At 36.8% G+C, this 10,696-nt stretch overlaps 1 protein-coding gene across 3 annotated transcripts in view; it reads left to right on the top strand.

Annotated features, from left to right (window-relative positions):
* The first annotated feature begins 224 nt into the window (after positions 1-224).
* Positions 225-10,696, top strand: part of SP100 (SP100 nuclear antigen) — a 98,127-nt gene continuing 87,655 nt past the window's right edge. For all 3 annotated transcript variants that reach the window (XM_055346111.1, XM_055346109.1, XM_055346110.1), the window contains exon 1: positions 225-378. In XM_055346111.1, coding sequence (XP_055202086.1) covers positions 347-378 — 32 coding nt within the window. In that variant the 5' untranslated portion in view covers positions 225-346. The remainder of the gene's footprint in view (positions 379-10,696) is intronic.

Below are 10,696 nucleotides of genomic sequence, written 5' to 3'. Positions count from 1 at the left end.
TTGAGGACATACAGATGTTTCTGTGTCCAACAAGTGGACCCCAGGGCCTGGCCCCGGCTTCTCCAGGCCCTGAGGAGTCCCTCCTCGCCCTCCATGCCTGCTGTCACAAGTCTTGGGGCCTGAGAACCATGGAGGAGCTGCAGGAAGCAAACCCTATCTGCCCAGCAAAAGAGAGATACTTTCACTTCTCTTTTCCCAACTTGGGCGGAGCTCTGTCTGCCTGAGTCAATTCACAAACTTCCTGCTCTGGGCTTAGCTGCCACCGTGAACCAGGCCGCCCCAAAGCAGGGTCCGGAGGCCATACTTGAGGCCCAGGCGGGGGCCCAGGGGGGCCCAGAGTGGAAACATGGCCGATTGGGAAAGAGACCTCAGTTCCAGGTCAGTCTTGATCTCTTTCCCTATCATCCCTCCCTCTCTCTGGCCCGGGGGCTGCTTCACTGTCTTTCTAAAGAGTCCAAAGTTGAGACCCTAAAACAAAATCTGGACTTTAGGCCCGGTCTACAAGAATGCGGTATAATAAAGTGCTGGAAGAGGTCATGAGGAAATCGGGGGCTGGGGTCAGCTCACGACCACACCACACGCAGGACTTTCTGGTTTTGCAACGCTGCTCAGCTGGAGGCCAGTCTGCAGTCCCTCTCCTCTCTGAGGCTTGCCAGAGGGATTTGTTGTCTCCTCCTCATGACCTCTGAACTTTCTCCTTTCCCTCAGGCCTCCTCTACCTTCATGAGTCACTTCAGAAAAGGTCACATTGAGAAAATATGCCCTGCAGAGTAAACACACCTGACTTCTGCTCAAACGCTGGGTGCTGTGGTCTCAACACCGGTCCTGTGAATGGGCCTCCATCATCGGCTCGGGCCCTGCTTCTATCTCTGGCTGGGGGTCTGGGTTTTTCCTCATCATCTTGACCAAAGGAAGTAAAGAAAAGAGAAAGGCTCCTGACCACCAAAGTATGTAGTGCAGGCTCAGGATTTTTATCTTTACTATAATTTTTTGTTGTTGTTCTGGAAGGGGTTATGGCTCTGACAAAAAAAAAAAAAAAAAAGAAGGGGTGGAAAATCTATCTAGTTCTCTAGTAATGGGTCTAATATTACTTACTATTTTGATCAATTTATTGTTTAATAGAAAAGAAATACATTATATATTCTTGCTCAGCAAATTGTTTTTTTGTTTTTTGTTTTGTTTTGTTTTGTTTTGTTTTTTTTTTTTGCTCAGCAAATTTTAAACAAAATGGAAATTATATAGAGGGAAAAGCATCCTGTTTACCACCTACCCCACCACCTCTTCTAACCTGGGTCCTATTAAGTGTTTCCGGCATAAACTTTCAGATCTTTATCTGTGCATTTATAGATGTAGCTTATTTCCCTAAATAAGCACTTTGTGCCTTGGCTTCTTTTTTTTTGTTTTTTAATAAATGGGATTATATTGTATATGCTATTTACATTTTTCATTTTCTCTTATTTTAATAGTGAAAATTCTAGAGATCACCTTAATATATGTCTACTTCATTCTTTTTAAGAGCCACATGCTTTTCCATAGAATAGGTACACCACAATTTTGAAATCATCCTGCAGTGTCCATTGACGGACACTTAGGTCATCTTCAGTTCACTTTGTCAAGAAACTATGATTATGAATCATCGATTTCCTTATATTTGTGCACATTTACAAGTATTTGTCTCATGTCAGCAACCAAAAAAAGTAGAATCGGGGAGGCAAAGGTTACTAATATTTACTTGTTTATACATCCTGCTCGATTGCTTTTCTAAGTAGTTGAATCAGTATGTTCTCTTAACAATATCAAATGGGATAAGCCATCTCCCCACACCCAAACTTTCCAAAGATGGTAGATAAAGAGTTGCATCCTGTTTTAGTGTGCATTTTCCGGATCCCATGGGATGTTGGACAATGTTTCTGGTTTCTTGACCATTTGCCTCTTCAATGAATTCCTGGTTCATTTACTGCCAGTGTTTTCAGTTGACACGATCGTCACTTCTTTAATAAGAAGGGAGAATTTGTTAAATATTCTGAAAGTTAAAAATATACTCTCCTTGTCTTAGAACTGTGTTCATGGTAACTTGGTCTTATTAGAGCTTAAAGTTTAGAGTGTGGGCTTTTTATAGTATTGATGCAACCTCTGTTGTTCTAATTAATCGAAGCGATGCAGAAAAGCTACTGATGGATATTCCACGCATGGCCCTTCACCGCAGCTCTCGTGTTCTTAAGATGGCAGATTCAAGTCTACCTTCACTGCACTGGAGTCCCTTCTCTTGCATCACAAAAGAAACATTTTCTTTTTCAATCGTGGGGCAAAATTATGCTTCCTTCACAGCTGGTGTCTGTGCCCTACATACTCATCTCTTTCCATTGTTGACTTTCTGCTCGGGATGGTTGTCTCAAACGTTTCTTCCACGTCAATCATTTAATTTTTAGTACTTTTCTGCATTTCTTGTTATTTTTATGTTTTTAAAAAGTTGATTATGTTTATTTGGTGGGGGGTGGGTAAGGGATCTTAATTTGTTTCTAAGGCCTTGTAGGTTTACTGTAAACCACTTTCTTTTTCTTTCTTTGTTTCTTTCTCTTTCGTTTTTTCTTTCTTTCTTTCTTTCTTTCTTTCTTTCTTTCTTTCTTTCTTTCTTTTTCTTTCTTTCACCATCCCATCTTTAGGCTCTTGCTGTATTTATTGAGCTTTTTGTGTGATTGTGAGTGCTGTGGGGATGTTTCCTTCACCCTCTGGGTTACTCTTCCAGCTTAATTCTGTCTGCAGTTTGGATTCTGTGTTGCTTTACTGGCTTTTTTACCTGCCCGTGTGGTTTTACAGCCCATTTCACTCCTGATGGACTCCCAACCTCCACCTTACACAAGCTTAATCTGGGTGAATGTTTTCTTTCCCCCAAATATCCAGTCTTATTGAGACTGAATTGCTTCCCATCTGATCTACAGTTTGAAAGCTCTAATTTTTTCTTATCTTTCTGAGGAAGCTTTAATTCGTTAAACCATCCTTTCCCCCTTGATGCACTAGCCCAAGGGTCCTACACGCAGGGCCTGTTTCACGTGCTCTCTCCTCCGCCACTGGCCTGTGCGAGCCTCTCCTAACGCCCCGAACACCACGATGTCACAGTGACCACGGCTTCAGATGAGCTCTTGATATCTGTTGAAGTAAATCTTGTCTTCTTTCCTCCCCAAGTGGCTTGGCCCTTTGCATCTCCAAATCAGCTTGTCAACATCTTGCCGGGAGTGTTTTAGGATTGCATTGAATGTATAGATCAATTTGAAGAGAATTGATATCTTCATAACACTGTGTCTTCTATCTCATTACTATGGAATATTATTAATTTAAAAATATTTTCTAATAAAATTTATATTTCCCTCCCTAGAGGTCTTATACTTCTGCTAGATTTATTCATAGGTACTTGGATTTCTTTATGCTATCAAATCTACACAATTTAAATTTGATTTTCTAGCTCCTCATTACTAAGATAAAGAATAAATGGAAACTTTGCCAAACTCTTTTGAATTCTAATGACTTCTATGGAGATATATATGTACAAATGTGGATTTACATAATGTATACACAATGACAATTTTGTTTCTTCTGATCTAATCCTTCTACTTATTATTCCTTTTTCTTGGCTTACTACATGGGCTAGGTACTTTGTATATGGCAAACACAACTATTGATAATAATGATTCCGTCTTGATCCTAATCCCAAAAGGAAAGTTTTTATCAGTGCACAATTATGGATGATATTTGCTGTAAGCTTCTTTTATAAAAAAGCTTTCTAAAAGACTTAACAGATTAAAGAAATTTTATTTTGGCACCTGAAACTTTCAACATAGGAAGTGTTTGTGACCCTGTTTTTGGTTGTTTTTGCTGGTTCTCACTCACAAATTTTTCTAATAAACTTTTAAAATTTGAAGAGAATTGATATTAGATTAGATACTAGATAGAATTTATTTTTGTTTTATTTTTTGTTTAGTATTGGAGTAATTTTATATTTACAGAAAAATTGCAAAGACAGTACAGAAGTTTCTGTGCTCTGCACACCCAGATTCATTTCCTGTGACATTATCCTCTTACATGATTGTGGTGTATTTTTCAAAACTGAAAAACCAATACTGGTAACATCACCAATATTGGTGAAAGAAATTCTAGACTTTTTCTCATCAGTTTTCCCACTAATACACATTTTCCATTAGTATACATCAGTACACTGTTCCACAGCCCCATCCAGGACTCCACACTGCATCTAGCCATCCTGTCACTTATTCACTTCTGGTTGTGTGACAGATTCTCAGTCTCTTCTCATCTTTCGTGACTTGGACAGTTGGAAGAGTACTGGTCAGGCATTTTGTGGACTGATTATTAATTCGGGTTCATCTTGATGGTTTTCTCATGATTAGAATGCACTTATGGATCTTGTGAGAGCATACCACAGAGGTGAAGTGCCCTCCTCATCACATTACATCAGGGGTTATATGCCAACCTGACCATCAGCAGGGAAGTTGACCTTGATTATTTAATTAAGGTGGTGTTTGCCAGGCCCCTTCACTATAAAGTTAGCATTTTTCCTTTTCCACAAAGAAAAGGGAAGGGTCTTTTTTCTGTTTACAAAGATTATTTTGCTTGGCATCTTTGTGTACTAGCATTGTATTGGGGAAATTACTTGTAGGTAAAATCGAGGACTCCAGGGGAAACAGTTTCAGTTTGCCACAACCAGGTGCCTCTGTGCACCCTTTAACACAGGTCAGGGTCTGAGAGCACCTGGGGGAAGCCAGGTGGTTCCAGGCCAGAGCTGCCCCCCTTCACTCCATTCTCACTAGGAAGGTGTCGTGGTAGTGGCTGGGACTCCCGCTGGAACCTCCACTTTGCGTGGACTCTAGACTTCACTTCTGTTCCCCTCACCCATTAAAGTTGTCAAACAAGAGGTTCTGATTCCCAAGGATCAGTAAATGCCTCAAGTCAAAAATGGCTCTGTGCTTGCTTGCCTCTCTGGTTTCTTCTTTCACTTGACTTTTGCCTGGTAAAGCCTTCCCATAGTTTCATCTCTTTAATAACATTTTTAAGTGCTTTTTTCAACTTTTACAGTTTTCCAAGAAAAGGCTATATTGCTTGTGGAAGTTGGGGGGGATTGAAGTTTTTTTCAACCCTGCCCCACCATACCAGGAACTTACAGTCATGGATTGACTAGTTGATTAACTCTCATTTTTCAAAGTTTATTGCTTGAGGTTTGATTGTGGTTCATGAGGTTTTTCTCTGAATGCTTTTAAGATTTTTCTCATAGCGTTTGTGCTATAATAAGACTAGATTTATTTGTTTCTTAAATATTTAAAATTTTTTGGTTTTGTTTTGCATTTATCCTTTTGGAGTTTCCAGAGTTTCTTGAATTTGTGAGTTGATGTCTTTTGTTGTATTTTTTTGTTTATGGGCTTTTGTTTTTTGTTTTAATTGAAGTATAGTTGGCATATAAATTAGTTTCAGGTGTACAACATAGTGATTTGACATGTATATACATTATGAAATTATCACCATATTAAGTTGGTTACCATCTGTCACCATATAGGATTACTACAATATTATTGACTGTATTCTCTGTGCTGTACTTTACATCCCCTTGGCTTATTTATTTTATAATGGGAAGTTTGTACCTCTTAATCCCCTTCACCTGTTTTGCCCATTCCCCCACCTATCTCATATTTGGCAATCATCAGTTTGTTTCCTGTATTTATGAGTCTGTTTCTGTTTTATTTCATTTATTAATTTGTTTACTTTTTAGATTCCACATATAAGTGAAATCATATGGTATTTGTCTTTCTCTGACTTATTTTACTTAACATAATATCCTCTAGGTCCATCCATATTATTGTAAATAACTAGATTTCCTTCTCTTTAAGATTTTTAAGGCTGAGTAATATTCCATTATATAATATACAGACCAAATCTTCCTTATTCATTCTTCTATTGATGGAAACTTACATTGTTTTCCTATCTTGGCTATTGTAAACAATGCTGCAGTGAACACAGGGTGCACATATCTTTCTGAATTAGTGTTTTTATTTTCTTCAGATAAATATCCAGAAGTAAAATTGCTGACTTATACTGTATTTCTATTTTTAATCTTTTGAGGAACCTCCGTACTAGTTTCTATAGTGGCTGGACTAATTTACATTCCCTTCAACAGTGCATAAGTGTTCCTTTTTTTCTATATCCTCGTCAACACTTATTATTTCTTGTCTTTTTGATTCTAGTCATTCTGACAGGTGTGAGGTGATGTCTCGTGGTTTGGTGTCTCGTGTCAGCACTTCCCTGATGATTAGTGATTTTGAGAATTTTCTCCTATGTCTGCTGGCCATCTGTATGTATTCTTTGGGAAAATACCTATTCAGGTCCTCTGTCCATTTTTAAATCAGGTTGCTTGCTTGCTTTTTTTATTTTTATTTATTTTATTTATTTATTTATTTATTTATTTATTTTTTGGTGTTGAGTTATAGGAGTTCTTTATGTTATTCCATAACCCCTTATGGAATATATCATTTGCAATTATCTTCTCCCTTTCAACAGGTTGCCTTTTTGTGTTGTTGTTTTTTTTTAAGATTTTATTTATTTATTCATGAGAGACACAGAGAGAGAGCGAGAGAGAGAGAGAGAGAGAGAGGCAGAGACACAGGCAGAGGGAGAAGCAGGCTCCATGCAGGGAGCCCGCTGTAGGACTCAATCCTGGGTCTCCAGAATCACGCCCTGGACTGAAGGCAGTGCAAACGTTATATGGTCTCATTCATTTGGGGAATATAAAAAACAGTGAAAGGGAATAAAGGGGAAAGGAAAGAAAATGAGTGGGAAATATCAGAGAAGGAGACAGAACAGGAGAGACTCCTAACTCTGGGAAACGAACAAGGGGTGGTGGAAAGGGAGGTGGGCGGGGGGGGGGGGTAACTGGGTGATGGGCACTGAGAGGAGCACTTGATGGGATGAGCACTGGGTGTTATGCTATATGTTGGCAAATTGAACTCCAATAAAAAAAAACACATAAATAAAAAAAATAATAAACCACTGAGCCACCGGGGCTGCCCGCCTTTTTGTTTTGTAGATGGTTTCTTTCACTGTACCAAAGCCTTTTAGTTTGAGGTATTCCCAATTGTTTAGTTTTGCTTTTGTTGCCCATGCCTAAAGGGATAGATCCAAAAAATATATATATATATCATTAAGACCATTTGGGGCACCTGGTTGGTTCAGTTGGTAGAGCATGTGACTCTTGATCTCAGGGTCGTGAGTTCAAGCCCCATGTTGGGCATGGAGCCTATTTAAAAAAAATATTGTTAAGACTAATGTCCAACAGTTTGCTACCTATTTTTTTCAGGAGTCTTTTTTAGATCTTTAACCCATTTTGAGTTTATTTTTGTGTATGATGTAAGATAGTATCCAGTTTCATTCTTTTGCATGTAGCTGTCCAGTTTTCCTAGCATCATTTATTAAGAGACTGTGTTTTCCCCTTTGTATCTTCTTGCCTCCTTTTGTCATAGGTTACTTGACTATGTAAGTGTGGGTTTATTTTCGGGCTGTCTATTCTGTTGCATTGATCTTTGTGTTTATTTTTGTGACAGTACCATACTGTTTTCATTATCGTAGTTTTGTAGTATATTATGAAATCTGGGATCGTGTTGCCTCCAGCTTTGTTTTTCTTTCTCAAGATTGCTCTGGCTACTTGGGGTCTTTTGTGGTTCCATACAAATTTTTGGATTGTTTTAATTCTGTGAAGAATGTTGTTGGTATTTTGATAGGAATTATGTTGGATCTGTATACTGCTTTGGGTGGTATGGAAATTTTAACATTAATTTTTTCAATCCATGACTGTAGTATATCTGTTCATTTATTTGTGTCATCTTTAATTTCTTTCATCGATACCTTATAGTTTTCAGAGTAGAGGTCTTTCAACTCCTTAGCTAAATTTATTCTTAGGCATTTCATTACTTTTTGTGCAGTTGTAAAAGGGGCCATTTTCTTAATTTCTCTTTCTGTTAGCTTCTTATTAGTGTATAGATAATGCAACAGATTTCTGTATATTAATTTTCCATCCTGCAATTTCCCTGAATTTATTAGATCTAATAGTTTTTTTGTTTTTTTTTTAATTTTTATTTATTTATGATAGTCACAGAGAGAGAGAGAGAGAGGGGCAGAGACATAGGCAGAGGGAGAAGCAGGCTCCATGCACCGGGAGCCCGACATGGGATTCGATCCCGGGTCTCCAGGATCACGCCCTGGGCCAAAGGCAGGCGCCAAACTGCTGCGCCACCCAGGGATCCCTAGATCTAATAGTTTTTTTAATGGAGTCTTCATGGTTTTCTATATATAGTAGTATCATGTCATCTGCAAACAATGATAGTTTTACTTCTTTACCAATTCAGATGCTTTTTATTTATTTTTCTTGTCTGATCACTATAGTCAGGATTTCCAATACTATGTTGAACATAAGCGGCCAGATAGAGTGCATCCTTACCTTGTTCATGATCTTAGAGAAAAGCTGAGAGCTTTTCACTGGTGAGCATGATGTTAGCTGTGGGTTTGTCATTTATGCCCTTTATCATGTTCATATATGATCCCTCTAAACCCATTTGGTGAGAGTTTTTATCATAAATGGATGTTGAGTTTTGTCTAATACTTTTTCTGCATCTGTTGAGATAACCATATGACTTGTATCCCTTGTTTTATTGTATCATGTTGATTGATTTGCTGAAATTGAAATTGAACCACCCTGTATCTCTGTAATAAATCCCATGTGGTATATGATCCTTTTAATGGTTTGTTGAATTTGGTTTGCTAATTATTGAGGATTTTCATTTATCTCATATTTATAACAGAAATATAGTACTCATAATGATTTGGGGTGATATGAAATTTTTTTAAAAATATATTGGAATGATTTATTTAATATGGACATTTTCTATTCTTTGAAGGACTGCTGAAAATTGTTTGTAAAACTGTTTGCAATTGATATTGTGGGGGTGTGGGGAGAGGGCAGAACTAGGGTAAATCTCGAAGTACATTATACATTTCTATTACTTTTAGTTTTATTTAGTTTTCAGGTTGACTCTCAGTTTTGATGATTAATATTTTCCTAAAAGTAATGATTTTTCCTAGATTGTCATATTTATTGGTAGAAAATTATACAAGGATTTTTTTGGTAAAGTTTTAATCTTTTCTTTAACTGCAGACACATCCTTTTCCTTATTTCTAGCATCATTCATTTATGTCTTTTCTTTTGTTCTCTTGATCAAATTTTGCCTTTTGTTCTCTTCAGAGAATCACCTATTGGTTGTATTGATCCATTGTTTTTATTTTTTGTTTGAGATTTAATTAAATCCTACTTTTCTTTATTATATTTTTGTATTTTTTTTCTTTCCTCACTTTTGTCTTCAATTTCCTTGGGGGGATTGCCTTGACTTCTTTTCTTAATACTTTGGTTTAAAACTTAATTTCTTTTCTTAATACTTTGGTTTAAAACTTAATTTACTTTTCAATGTTCCTTATTTTCTAATAAGTGCATTTTAAGTCATGAATGTTTATCTCTGTGTCACTTTGTGTATATCTGTGTTTTTGTATGTTTTCATTAGAGTTTATTTGTTACTCATCTATAATTTCTATTTTACTTTTTAAACTAAAGATTGTTTGGAAGGAGTTTTGAAAATTTCTCAGTGAAAAAGATTGAAGGAAGTCTTTCTTTGTCCTGGTTGTTCTGATCTTATCATATGTTGTTAGAAAATGTGTTCCTTCAGATTTTTTTTTCATTTCATAGTCTATTTTATTTTTCTTGTGGCCTAATACATGTGATTTTGAAATTTCTCCATCTTTAAAGGGTAATATAATGTAATGATTAATAATGCTACTCAGTGCTGGCCAGGAGGGAGGATAGGAGCTCAGGGGGTAGGTAGGAAGTTTGTGGAATGGTGTTCTGAACACTAGCTCTGCCACTTCATAGCAGTAAAATACAACCCCTCAGTATTTAAAGATATTTTCTTACAGATCATGATTTCTACTATACAGTTTGGTGAAATACACATTTTATCAGTGTGAAGTAACCTTCTGCATTCTTTGTAATGCTTTCAATGCTAATTTCTATTTGATTGTGATTTTAGTTTTGCTACAAAGCACTCTTTACTTTGCATTTATTTATTGTGTCTTTTCCAATCCCTTTAATTTTAGTCTTCTTGAGCTGTTTTATTTTTTCTATGTCCCTTACAAATAGAATATAGTGTGCACAAAAATTAGCTCAAGTGGATTAAAGTCTTGAATGCAAGACCTGAAACCATATAATCCCTAGAAGAAAACACAAGTGATAAGCTCCTTGATACTGGTCTTGACGTTGAATTTTTGTGTTTGATTCAAAAGCAAAGGCAACAAAAGTAAAAATATACAAGTGAAATACATCAAATGAAAAAGCTTCTGCACAGCAAAGGAAGCCATCAATCAACGAAATGAAAAGACAACCCACTGAATGGGAGAAAATATTTGCAAATCATATATCTAAAATGCATAAAGAACTCAACTCAATAGCAAAAAACCAATCTGATTTAAAAATTGTCAGAGGCTCTATTAATAGACATTTTTCCAAAATTATGTACAAATGGCCAACAAACTCCTGAAAAGATGCTCAGCATCACTAATTATCAGAGAAATGCAAATCCAAACCTCAATGAGATATCCC

Source organism: Nyctereutes procyonoides, unplaced genomic scaffold (assembly GCF_905146905.1).
Source record: "Nyctereutes procyonoides isolate TBG_1078 unplaced genomic scaffold, NYPRO_anot_genome, whole genome shotgun sequence".
Taxonomy (NCBI): domain Eukaryota; kingdom Metazoa; phylum Chordata; class Mammalia; order Carnivora; family Canidae; genus Nyctereutes; species Nyctereutes procyonoides.
The sequence above is the reverse complement of the archived record's forward strand: the minus strand, read 5'-3'. Positions and strand labels throughout refer to the sequence as shown.